A 14351-nucleotide genomic window follows, 5' to 3' on the forward strand; every position below is an offset into this window, starting at 1 on the left:
CACTTTTTCTAATGGACCAAAATACAGGTCATATATCATTACAATTTTGGTACACCACCCTCGACGTTATCAAAGTAAAGCATAAATCACATGTGTCATGGCTGGAATTATTGAACATGCTTTAAAGTGTACATTACTATGAAATATTTTAAGATAGTCCGATCCTCAGGTTCTGAAATCAGGAGTTAAGTAATTAAAATTATTCCTGAATTCACAAAGTAAAATGTGTATTCAACCATGGTATATTTCTTCAAATTTATAATTATCGTTAATCATATTATACATGTAGAGGGAAGAATTAAAAAAAAATCTCAAATATATTTTCAGGAAACGCGAATAAAAGCAGTAGCTTTGCATTTTCTTATTGAAAATTGATCAACAAGTATATTTTAGGATTTTAAAAAAAACTATAGGTATTCGGGCATTCTAAGAAAATTGCATTTTTTTTAATTATACGGTATTTTAGTTCTTCTATTTACTTCAATTATTATATAAAATATAGTGTAAAAAGCTTGTGCTCTCATTGCAAGACATCACTTCTAATTTCCTATCGTTAAAGAGCATTCGTATCTAAGGCTAGATAATTTACGAAAATTCGATTTTTCTAAAATACGTATACATGTATATTGTTTTACTTTTATGGATACAATTGTCAACTTTTTTAAAAGTTTACAAGTTAAAATTTACGTGAATTAACTTCATGTAACCTAAGATGGAAAAGCACACTTACTCAATGATCAAGTGTAAAAGTCATACAGCGAGGCCAAGTCTCTGTTCGTCTGTTGATTTAATTGAAAACTTTTTTTTCAAACCCACCCTTTGACTTAAATATACTGTTTAATATGAAAACTAGATCAGAGAATATGAGAATGATTAATCTGTTTCTGATTTCGATAATAGTGTAAATGTTATTATTGTAATTAGAATTTATGTACTCTGGTTTCAAAGGTAATTTTTAAGAAACATACTTTTTTCCATTCTCTTCAAGATAAAGTCATGACTTTATATTTGTGATTCATTTAAGACAGACTAACATCTTATTGTTTAGATCGCACAGACTGGGATAAGAATGTTGAGACAGTTTTCAAAATGAAATAAAATGAAAATTTATATTACTGGCGTTTTTTTGACTATATTTGTCATATAAAGGCATCATTTATTATATGAGATCAAGGATTATATATATATATATATATATATATATATATATATATATATATATATATATATATATATATATATATATATATATATATATAGTGTTAACATCTTGAAGGGATGCCGTTGGCTTGTGTCGAAACCAGAAGTGCTATTCATAAAGCACATACCTTTGGATAAAGCACAGATTTATCCTATGGGTAGTACTCACTACACGTATGATATATATATTTATATATATATATATCTCTTAAAGTGACATCGTGACGGGAAAAAAAAGTAGAATTTATGCATGACACATGCAAATTTTGTTCATTTCTTGAAAGTATTAGGTTTCAGAAAATTACAGGTTTCAGAACCTAAAAACTCTACTTTAATGGAGAAAAATAAAAGTAGAAAAATATTTGTATAACCCAACACAAAAATATTCCTTCACTTCTTCCTCTTTATTGTACGCATGCGCTGAAAAGTTGAAGAATTTACCATGGTTTCAAATCCATTGATATAAATGTCGGATGACCCAGAATTTTTATACAATCTTTAAAAAAGATGATCAGAACTTATTTCTCACTTCTGCTTACTCCAATTTAATGTTGTTTACAAGTTTCACGCTAAAAATAAAGGACGCGTGACCTTGACATTGTGGACGTTGACGATAAAACCAAAGCGATAAGTACAACATTTGTTTTTCCGGTGTAACGACGAAAAGTGACCCCCGTAGAATATTGACCGGGGGTCATTTTTCTGCGTAGAAATTTGACCCCTTTTTTGTAGAAATTATGGCCTGGGGGTCTTTTTTCTCCGTGTGGGTTGTAGAAAAATGACCCCGTAGAATAATGACCCTGTGTCTTTTTTTTTTTTTTTTTTATCGAAAAACTGGTTTTGGTAGGAATATTCTTGTTAGGCGAATAGGGATAAAATCACGCAGCCTAAAAGCTTTAAAGGTTGAATAACAAAAGGTTACACTATACCTTACATGTACACCAATAATACAAGATGTTTTATCCCATTATCGGAAAACAAATAAATAGGCTATTATGATGTTCGATGACTATAAGAGCAAAAATACACGTGTTCTTAGATTTGTTTTATCATATTTTATAAAATAAGTTTCCTTTCCACAGTCGTCATTTTTTTTAAAAAAAAAAAAAGATTATCTACTTAGCTGTGACAGAAAGAGTTTGATTGTTTGTTGTTTAACGTCCCTCTCGAGAATTTTTCACTCGTATGGAGACGCCACCTCTTGCCAGTGGAGAGCTGCAAATTTTGACCTATACTCGGCACTCAGGACCATTAAGCAATGAGGGACCTACTGCGACAAGGGACCTCGGTTTATACGGTCTCATCCGAAGGACTGGTCTCAACGTCCCACAGTGGGATTCGAACCCGCGACGTAAGGATGAACTCCTTACTCCGCGACTCTAGAGAAGACGCTCTACCACTGCGCCACGCGGGCGACTGTATCACAAAGAGAAACTTATATATGAATAAAAAATGCATGGTTTCTGTGTATAATTGTAATGATCCTCTTTAAATTTTACTCTGGGTAAATAATGTAAAAAACAAAAATGAAAATAAAGTCTCAAGAATTTTCTTTTCTTCAGAAGTTACAAGAAAGATTAATGTTTTCGAATCCTATCCAAATAAATTTGCGTTAAAAAAGAACAATTGTTAAGAAAATTAGATCTCATATATATCTTTGATTTTCTAGTATAAAACTTCTCATAAAAATATAACGAAGATTAAATTTGTGTAAAAATAACAGACAGGACTAAATCAATATTCCTCTGATATTTTTAGTTTGCTAGTGTCAACAAAGCCTAAACAAAATGAGGCTTTTTACAATAAAAAAAATGATTAATTAATACAAGAGGTGGTTGGTATACTAAGAATTGACACAAGTGTATACACAGTAGTACGTATTTCCCCTTTTCTAGTTACATGTAATAATTTTTACAAATAAAAAAACCCCGAATATTGCATTATGAAAAGCTTCTCTGCCTAATTTATTAGCACAATTGAAGTTGCGTTTGCAAAAAAAAAAAAAAAAAAAAAAAAAAAAAAAACATAGAACTGTGCCCAAAAATATTGTAATACATATTGTGTTCGAATGAAGTACGTGATTCGTGTCAGCGTATCTATAGTGTTAAGTTTTGAGGGAGTGGGTAACGAGGATGTAACCCACTCTTTAAATTTGCTAGCCTAAAGATAAAAATTGGCCATGTCTTTCCTATACACAAATTAAGCGATCTTGCTGTGTGATACGAGGTTTTAAAAATATGAGTTTTTAGGATAAACGTAAACAAAATTTTTTTTTTCTTACATCAAAAATCCTACTTATAAGGAGTTACATAATGCATATGTGCATGATAATGTAGATTATACATGTATCTATATAATGATCAAGGAAGGGCAGTATATTGCCAATATTTCTATCACAATCGAAAGGCACCCCTAACAAAAATTTACTATAGTAAACTATAGTTAACTTTAGTTTACTATTATTAACTGAGGTAAATACTCTGATACTTTGATTAACTATGAAACTTAGTCTGGAACTATTTTGAGATTTCAAAGCTGAAACTTTCTCACAATTGATAGTAATGTAAAATCTTGGGATATGTTAATATACAAGAAATACGACGGGTAATCAAAAAGTTCGCGAACTAATTGAATTACTTCTATAAAAGAAATAAAACCAGGTTTCAATGTTTGTTATTATCGGCCGCAGGAGCGGCCGATCTTTTTGTGGTTGTGTTAGAAAGTGCACATGGGGAAATGAGGCGTTAATTTTTCATTGCTTCGTTGGGATAATTCCTTATTGATAACATTCATAAATTTTTTAATTTTTCCGAGTCTTATATTTCTTACCATGCAAATTATTTTTTATAACAAGAATAGCCCATTTGTCACAAATAGGACTGATGGATAAGGATATCTTTTCCCAGAATGAGCATGGTGACCATCACAACCCGACTCCTTTGTATTGGGTGCGTCGTTTATCCATTGTGGAAAAAGTATGGGCGCCCTCTTTTTATCATATATGATATGTTTTAAATCTAAGGTAAACGATATTTTAGGAATTTTATAATTATATTATTGTTAAGGATGTGTTCCCGATTTGCACACATTTGATAATTAGGTATAGAACAATAGGTGTGAAATATGCTTTCAAATTGATGGCATTTATAGTCTGATCTCAGTCTGGGATTTACCTGGAATTACCTGTATTTCACCAATGCATCATAATATATATTTAAAGGAATAATGTTTGAAATTTAATTTGTCCAATCCAACTGAAGTTGATATATCAGACAAATATCGTTATGGCAACCGACTCCCCTTTTTTTAGTTTCATGAAGATAATATGAATGAGTTAATGAATTCAATCTTAATAAAAAAAAAGAATTAACTTGCTCATTTAGTATCATATGAATGTACATTGTAATTATAGTTTTGATTAGTATTTATGATATTTTTTATGCTTTGAAATAGTTTTTTTCTTATTATGAAATTGCAGAAATAAATCAAAATAGAAAAAAAATTATGGAAAATAAAATTTTTTTCTTCGTATTCTTGTCATAGATTTCTTTTTCTCCAAATTCAAAACTATAATATAGACTATATGATAATTACGTAATTATCTTACCAGGACAAATTTCCGTTTTGCGCACATTTTTCAATACCTGAAATTCAAATGTGTGCAAAACGGGAACAAACCTTGTTAAGATATTTGTTAAGATATTCAACTATTTTTCTAACTGTAATTTGGCGATCTTTCGTTACAAATTGCTCAACTGAGGACACATCTCTTCCCCCAGATTATTTTCACTTGGCACAGAACAAATTATTTTAACCACCTCCCTTCCTTCACTTAAACAATTAATTCAAATAATGATTGGACTTTTGGCAAGTCGTTTGTTTTCCTAAATCTTGTACAAATTAATATATAATGCTACTGCAAATGAATTTCCAATATAAACGTTAAACTTTAAAGCCGTTCGTTGCTCAAATACGACTGAGTCAACCATTTTTGTCACGTCATCTACATATTGAGTCATTTTTATATTGTGATGTCACATCTGCTATTTATAGAACATGTTTATGATTAAATGTGAGCCAAATTTCATTTTGATATGAACTGTGCTTTTGTAAATAAAGAGATAGTACACGAATTTTTTGATCACCCCTTGTAGTTGCCTAAAATATAAAAAAAAATGTGCACATATAAATATAGGAACATAAAATATAACATGCATTGTAAGTACCTATGGGCCAGTGCTCTCTAGTGATACCCCACCCACACAGACAGACGGGCAAGATTTATACGAACATGAGTACCACTGTATAGCATGCCGTGTGTATTCATGTTATAAATAAGGGTAAATGAACCTAAAAGAGGGAAAAAGATATTACATGATATTAAAAATTAAGCAGTAATTACAGTTAATGATAGCATCTCTATATTGGACGCTACATATGCCGTGCTTTCTCTTATTTTTTTAAGAAGGGGAAGATACTTTGCTCCTCCCCCAATACACATTTGAAAGGGAAAAAAAAATCAGGAGACTCTAGGCCTTCACCGACCCTCCCCAACCTCGGATTAACGCATATCACATCTCATTTCTAAAGGTTTAATTATAAAATATAGTGAAAAAGTAGGGGGTCAGATTTCTATGGGGGTCATTTTTCAACGTGTGTGGAGTCGTAGAATTACCGGCATGGAAGGGTTTTCTACTGTCGAAAAACGACCATACTTGCCGTAGAAAATTGACCGGGCGTCATTTTTCTAAGGAGAAATTTGACCCCCCCCCCCCGGTCAATATTCTACGGGGGTCACTTTTCGTCGTTACGACGGCACTTACATTTTGCAGCTTTTTTCTTGTTTTACAGTGCAGTTCAGTTGCCAAAACTTCACTATATTCATATTTCACATAAATCTTTTGTTTTGTGATACAACTTTCTTAAAAGAAACACTTGATTTTGACTCAATATGTAACTTTAAGTAATCTTACATATATAAGTAATCTTTTTTATTAAAACACATTTTGAAACAAATGTAGTAAGCATTAATGAATTATACGATGTTAACAATGTTTCAGTTGAACACTGCTGGCATTTACTCGATAAAACATAAGGTAATAAAAACATTTTTTTAAAGTTAAACACATGCAAAACGTTAATACAAAATGAATATAAAATACTGATGCTGAATATTCTGGGATAACGTTTTGTCCTTCTTTTCTATACTGTATATAAACAGAATGGTCCTTTCCTGGCCTTTGTCCAAAGACTGTAGAGATCATTTACCCTTTAAAGTGAAAATGTATAATAATTTAATAATTTTATAGTTTTTTGACCCAGAGTTAATTATCAAACATTTTATACAGATAATTGCTGTTTACTTACCTGAACAGCATTATTCCTTTTATACAATTCTATTCTATTCTATTGGAGGGATCAAATGAAAATAGCGTCTGAAAAATAAAAAAAAAACATTGAAAGTGACTGGGGTACAGGATTTGTCATGGTGAAATAGACATTTTTTTAAAATATATCTGAATAGATCATTTTAAACTACTAATAATTCGTTCTATAAAATTTAGGCAGGTTTTCTGTCTGGTCATTCAACGGTGTATCAACTCTTAAAAACTTATACTATTGTAGAAAGTATGGTTGACAACAATATTGTAGTATTGATTTCTTGCGATTAATTAAAACTTTTTTATAGAGTGTGGCAAAGAAGGTTGCTTTATACATTGAAAATGTATGATATCACTAGTAATATGTTAGAATGGTTTGAAAGTTGCTTAAACAATTGAAAACAAAAAGTTGTGAATAAAAATCTACTTTTTCCGTGAAAAATGCTGAAGTTCTCAAGACTCTGTCCTTGGCTCTCTTTTACTTATTATATATGTGAATGATGTTGCCAAAAATATGATATCTGTTTGCAGACTTTTTGCAGAATCATGATACCTCTCTACAAGAAAGCCTAGATTACGTCGCCACATTGAGCCATGACTTAAAATCTGGATGAGTGATTAAAAACGACTATTAAAATTTAATCAAGTAAATCAAAAGTAGTGTTTTTCAGTTTGAAAAATACAAACCAATTACCTGTATTATTTTTTTTTGGAAAGTGTCATTTAGAATATGTTATACAAATAAACATCTTGGTTTATATTTTTTCATCAAATTATGTTGGTCTGATTAAATTAAATCACATGACAGTAAAGGCTTAAAAACTTGGACGTCTGAAGAAATTTTTGGTGTTTAGAAAAACTTTATCCAAAATTTACACTTCCTTTATACGACCAAAACTTGAGTTTGGACAGGTGTTTGGTGGCATATATTGAGAAAAAAAAAGGATCAAATGACCGTTATAAGGATTGTGACAGGTCTTTCGGTATAAGCATTAAGAAGCTCATTGTATGTTGAAACTGGTTGGAAACCTCTTGTTACAAGAACAGATAAGGCTTAACTTTCAACGTTGTTCAAAATCTACAATAATGTAGCTCCTTAGCACTTAAAAATATTGCACCAATGATTAGAAACATTGTTTCAATTTATAATACTCGAAATTCATGTAATTCATAAGGACTAAGTTATTGGAGCTTGTGTCGAATCCCATTGACATATTGTAAATAAAATATGTTCAAAACCACTAAATACTAACATGTACTTATCTGGGTGATCGAGAGGAGTTGGAGTCTGTAATTGGGGTATGATGGAGGGACAGGACCTCGCCCAGCCTATATTTTCCTCTTTATTCTGGTCCCTCAGCCACAACAGAAGAGGATTGAAATACTTCATCAATGGTTTGACACTCATCTGCCTTTGACCTGTTACAACACGCATCACATTCTGCCAGGATTTAGATGACCCCAAGCTTAGTGCTTTTCTATATAACAGATGGATAGTGATACTGTTTTATCTAGTTATCTTCATATTTCATATTAAACATGTTGTAACATATAAATACTCAATATCATGCTATAAGCTGTTTACTTTAACATAAATTACTTTAGAATATGTCCAGCAGTTCTACTTCCATACAGATTACACCTGTGTAAGTGTCCTTTATGGTCCGCTGCTTTACAAAGGGCCTCATGCCATTGAAATTGTAGAATTACACTTACGAAATGCCTAAAGAAAAGGAAAACCATACATGATCCTATATTGAAGGCAATAATTAACTGAGGATTTTCTTTCGTTTTTTTCCCCGCAAATTCCTGCGTCTTTTTTCTCAAAATGAGTATTCTATATTGAGTATTCCTGAAAGTAGTTGCGAAGGTGTTTTAGATTTATTTCTACAAATTCTAAAGCTTATCAGTAGGGTACTGCAATATATGACTATAACATACTTAATGAAAGGTTGATTCGTAGCAACAAGATGCAAGGAACCAGGATCAAAATCTTCCTTTCTTCGTTCAACTGGCGGTGAAATTCCTTGATAGCGGCATCTGTTTAGGAAAAAAAACATTCAACATGCTAACACTCGCAGTAAATGTAGCCAATAATCTGATTATCAGTCTTGTGACTTCATCCTTGAAATAAAAATATTTTACTTACAATTCTAATTGATATGACAATAAATTCGTTATACCTGATGTCCCACCACTTCTTGTTGTATTCTGAGGGAGATATTTGTCCCCTGAAAACACCCCATCGCCAATATTCGATTGCATATGCATAGGGTAAAAGAGCTACTTTTTCTAAAGCCAATTTCATCAGGTAGTTCATATCTCTTTCTGCCAAAAAAAACCCCATTTCATTTCCTCTTAAGTTTAACATTGAATTATTTTTTTTATCAAGGAGTTGATGATAAACAGCAAAAATGTATACTAGTATGCGACAAACTCTATTAAATACATAATTTTAATTCTAATATTCTAATATAATCTGTCTCACACTTTTACTTTCTATGTGTACTGGGTACACTTACTTTTTATGTGTACTGGGTATCAAAAATAGTAAGAATACTCAGTTATTTATGCTATCTATGAGAATAATAATTATTTAAGTTTTACGGTTCAATAAACAATTTTCCTATAATTATATTTCGTTACCTGGATCTTCTAGTATGGTTTCAGTGAAGCCAATCTTGTGAAGGTGTTCTGGTGTCTTTACTGACAAAGATGCAAGACTGGCAACTCCGTCATGGAAAGCTTAAGTTGAAAGAAAGACCAGAAATCATCATCACCTTGCAATAATGGCGCCTATCGAATTGCTGATCAAAACTAGAAACAACAATAGACTATAATGGCATTTGTATGAAAAAATTACCAGGATTAGCGCCATTCCTGAATATGGTATCCTGGTGTTTGTAACTTTGGTAATAGACAATATGCCCCACCTCATGATGTGCCATAATTAGATTCTTCTCGTCAATTCGGGTACAGGCCTTTATTCTATACAGTGATAGAAATTCAAGGGGATAAATAATATGTTTATTCTCCTTGCATTTGGATTCTATTCCGTATTCTGAATGTTTATTTTGATTACTTTGTTATGAATCTAGGTTTAGATGTCAATTAATATATCAATTTTAATAAATAGCGAGAAATTAGACTTTGTTGGAGGAAAATCCTATAAGCGGTATATTATTTATAAACTTTCTTCATTTTATAGCGAAGAACAGACAACTTTTAGCGAATAACACACCTATAATCTTTTCCATCACCGAAGTCCCAAGACGAAGGGTTACAAAAAACGTATCTGTTACTGGGCTCGACAAACATCGAATTCTCCCAGAAATCATCATCCATTGGTTCAAACCCCATTGAAGTATAAAAGTCCTCTGCGATCCGATACACTAGGGTAACATTAAATTGCTGTTAAAAAAGAAGAGCAAGTTATATATCTTCGTAAATTAATTTGTAGAAACTAAAGAAAGAAAGCATGTTTTTGTTTCTACTTAAATTGCATGAAATCAAATATGAAGATTACGAACAGTAATGAAGCTCAGAAGTCCATTTAATTAATACAAATTTGGAGCAGAGTAAACATGGACCTCTGAAAACATCAGAGGTGGGATCAGGTGCCATGGAGGGATAAGCATCCCCTGTCGAACGGTCACACCCGCCATGTCCTCCTTGTCATGATCGGGCTAACTGATATAATTGTAACTTAAACTAAAATAGATTAATGTTGTTAAAAATTGAATTTCACTCATTTTTTTCTCGCTTTCAAATACATCAGTTCTCTTACCTGTTCCCTCATTTTCTTCGTTATATTCACTCTGCTATTGTTTGGGAAGGGCTCCACAAATTGGTAAATCTTTTCCAGTTTCCCACTGTCAAGAGAACCTATGTAATGAAAATACAAACAGGAAGTATTACTAGTTAATTTCATTAATTTGATTCATTCCTCGTTTATTCACCGTAGTTCATCTCAGAGTTCTTTCCTTGATTATAAAAAAATTCAATAATTTCGAAATGTTAAAGGTAGAATAATAATTTGCTATCATATTTAAAACCAAATAGTACATTAATGTTATTTACACTTATTGTCATTTGAGATTATTGAAAGAAATCTTTACAAGAAACAACACACACCGAGTAAATGTGCTGGGATATGACCAGACATTGGGAATATGTCTTTTTCATATCTCTTAAGTAACTGTTTACGTATGTAAGCATGGAGTTCTAGATACAAAGGTTCTAGTTCTTTAAACAAACGTGCAATATCATTCTCGAAGTATGATATCTCATAAAAGGATGCCCACCATTCTCCAACGTCGTCATGACCTTAAATGAAATCAATTGAGTAAAGAAACTTCATTAACTTATTTTAGCGGTATTTATATTTTTTCGGGTTTGACGCAATCCTTATTCATCAATACCTAAATATTACAGAGAAATACTAACAAGACTCATTCTGGATTCCTCCAAACAGTTCCTGGGCTACTATAATAAATGAAAATATTTCCATCTACAATACCACTGACTGCATGCTTATGAAGTAATAGAAAACACTTTCTTAACATTTTGATAAAACTTCAATTTTACATCAGTTAATTTTGCTGTCAGTTTTGTGTTTGTGTTTTGATATGACTCTATGAAAGAGGACGCCTTTTGAAATGAAAACGACGTAAAAGTGTTAGTTATCTCTTCTTTACAAAAGATGTTCATGAAATATTTATGCATGAAATGGTAAGAAATTTCATGCTGAAAACAAATTATTTCACTTAATAATTTCTTACGTAACTTCTTCAAGTAATTCAAGATAAAAGATGATAATTAATGCAGATGTTTACGAGTGAAAAATGAGGCTATTATTTCACATGCATTCCACCTCATACTTCTGAAATATGAATCTGTCAGCTCTGAAGCATTTAAAAAAAATCATTAAACGTTTTTAAAGACTCCATAATAATGTTTAATTCTCCATGAAATTATTTACCTTACCCTTATATTTTACAGCCTTGTTCATTAACTTGGTGAGTTTTATAAAATGTTCTTTAACACTTCTTCCCGTTATGTGGTGCCAACCTTCCCACACTGTCAGTAGTTCATCGTACGATCTACTTTTAGACATGATCTTCTCTAGCCCTGTTCATCATCAATTATATCAATAATACATTATCAGTTTATATATGTTTCCATTTGGCTCCATAATTGTTTAAATCACAAGCACATTCATATTCTTATGAATACCTACATACGATGTCTTACCTGCGCGGTATAGACAATTTTCCCGAGGTAAACAGTAGATAGACTTTCTGTGTAAGTTACTGATCTCTGCCTTTGTCCTTGTTATCTGCAAGAAGAACAATTGAACAAAATTAAGCCAAAAATATACTTTTCAAACTTTTCTTGTAACCATCTGATTGCATGCAGTCTTTTTTCTAACCATTTTACATTTTTTAAACATCGTATGATCACTTTCTGAAAACAATTTAAAATCTGAACATATATTTATTTTTGCACCTGTACCTTTTTTTTCTAATTCACCCCTCCCCCATCCGCCGTGATACCACATGGGGGTAAATATATGTTGTCTTTGGTCTGTATTTCTGTAACGTTAACGTTAAAAGCAAAATTGCATATTATAATTATGGGGTATGCAATGACCTATCATTGTAAGCAGAGTCATTAAAAAAGCCTTCGTCACAGTATTTGAAAGTATCATGTTCATGAAGAAATAGATATTGTAGATAGAAAAGTTGGAATTCATCACGTGTATTATAACGTTTTGTTGTTAGTTTGCATCTTTCTCTAGTTAAACATCAAATGATGTTATGAAAATAATGTGTCAGACTCTGTGGTGTCTTAATTCGAGTTCAAAGGCATATATATATCGAATCAATGTAGGAATGAAATTGAATATTGTTAAATGATATTGATAAAACGTTGTCGATATATCTAAATGTCGAATTGTACATCGTGAAATCTATCTATTTCTTTAGTCATTTCTGAATTGCTGACGACAGAAGAGTATATGCTTTTCATATTGCCCCTCAACCGTTAAACACGAGATTTCAACATACATCTTATATAATTAATCCCAATCTGACAAAGTATCAAGGTCTTCGATTAATTCAAAAATAAATAATTTTTTTTATCTCTTGACCTTGACGGGGGCATCAGTTTTTCAAAAACACACCTTTTTTTTTTTTTATTGAACAAAGTCTTCTTTCCAAATTTTCTTTTTAACAGAATTTACATTATTAAATTCTGTAATTTCAAACTGGTAATAAATTTAGTATATGAAATACATACATAAGAGGCCCATGAACCACATGTTCACCTAAGTATTTATGCTCGATTTTAGAAATGACATCATATCATGACAGCATTTATTTATTTATTTTAATTTATTTTATTTTTTATTTATTTATTTTTTTTTTTTTTGGTCTTACAGAATTCCTGTACACAATTTATGAGTATCTTGCATTTTTCTAAGATTTTGATGTATCTAAATCTATTTTGGAGACAGATATATCATTATAAGTGAAACGAATGCAAAATAAGGAGGTGGAAAACTTTTAATATTTCACCTAATTCAAGTGAAAAAGAAATCTTGTTGAACTTCATTTTTTCAGATAGAGATTATATATACGTGGTTTATCAATTTCACTTTTAAAGTTTATGATACCTGTTCTAATAGTGTTGAATCGTTGATTGTGTATAATCCTGCTCTCTCTATGACTTTGATGAACTGTCGTTTCATAGTTGTGTTGGTGAAATTTTCGTAAGCAAACATTCTCGCATATTCTGCTGCCTCTTTGTCAAACTTTGATAGTTGAACAGATTTTTTGTTCTAAAAAATAGAAGAGTATCGAAGACAATGACTTGTTTTGCATGGTAGAATTTAAAATACTAGTATTCAAATGTTTTCCGAAAATGCTGTCACAAAACGGTTTAAAGTAAGAAATAGTTTGAAAAACATGTAAAAAATAATTTATTCAAAGACAAACACATTAAATCATCGTTCGAGTAGTCAAAAGAGAACGAAAGGAAAGAAGAAAAAAATATTAAATTTATTTGATTTTTTTGTCGATACATAAAGTAATTTATATTTTAACAAACTTTTTATTCACGATTTAAATAATCACTTCCCATCCCTCCAAATGTCTTCAAAATACTCACCATGTCTTTTCTGCTTGGTTCGGTAATATTCGTCACATATTCCCAAACAGATTTATAGAATATGTTCCATAACATTCCGAAGGATTGGTCATGATCAATTAAGAACTCTAACGCCAATGTTTCGTTTTTAATTTTTGCTGAATCTGTCGAAATAGTTCGTACTATCAGTAGAAATTGAAAGCTGAATGCTAACAACATGGTTTCAGTTGTTCTCACTAAGTGTGAGTATTAATTCGAAATGTTGTTACGGACAACGTATCCTTGAAGCCTGTGTTAAGCTGTCAGTTGAACAACTAAAATTACAAGACAAACAGCTGGCGGGATGGTAACTGTCAGTGGCTATTATTACTCTCTCTTTCATTTAGGAGGTAAATTTATAGTATTAATTAAAATTCTGACATTATGATGCAAGCTAAATAAAAAGTTCTCAGTTATATATTATTATATCATCTTAAAATTGCCTTGTGCCAATGTTCATAGGATTGTGCAAGGAGCCAAGTATTCATTAGTTTTATTACAGTATGTTCACTTCCGAGCTGGAAAATGTGAAATCCCTGTGGTACCAATAAAAAAACTGCGATTGTTCAAGATAATAATGAA

General features: G+C 31.3%; 1 protein-coding gene across 1 annotated transcript in view; it reads right to left on the minus strand.

Annotated features, from left to right (window-relative positions):
- Positions 1–13826, minus strand: part of LOC133197017 (angiotensin-converting enzyme-like) — a 35023-nt gene extending 21197 nt beyond the window's left edge. Inside the window, exons 1-13 of the mRNA XM_061332860.1 lie at positions 13752–13826; positions 13258–13422; positions 11835–11919; positions 11568–11711; positions 10716–10907; positions 10369–10466; positions 9823–9992; positions 9445–9569; positions 9228–9326; positions 8765–8909; positions 8523–8621; positions 8182–8304; positions 7835–8059 (exon numbers count right to left, since the gene is read on the minus strand). Coding sequence (XP_061188844.1) covers positions 7835–8059; positions 8182–8304; positions 8523–8621; positions 8765–8909; positions 9228–9326; positions 9445–9569; positions 9823–9992; positions 10369–10466; positions 10716–10907; positions 11568–11711; positions 11835–11919; positions 13258–13422; positions 13752–13826 — 1745 coding nt within the window. The remainder of the gene's footprint in view (positions 1–7834; positions 8060–8181; positions 8305–8522; positions 8622–8764; positions 8910–9227; positions 9327–9444; positions 9570–9822; positions 9993–10368; positions 10467–10715; positions 10908–11567; positions 11712–11834; positions 11920–13257; positions 13423–13751) is intronic.
- Between the last annotated feature and the right edge of the window lie 525 nt (positions 13827–14351).

This window comes from Saccostrea echinata, unplaced genomic scaffold (genome assembly GCF_033153115.1).
Source record: "Saccostrea echinata isolate AGI-Se365-2 ecotype Australia unplaced genomic scaffold, CSIRO_AGI_Sech_v1 ptg000001l, whole genome shotgun sequence".
NCBI classification, from domain to species: domain Eukaryota; kingdom Metazoa; phylum Mollusca; class Bivalvia; order Ostreida; family Ostreidae; genus Saccostrea; species Saccostrea echinata.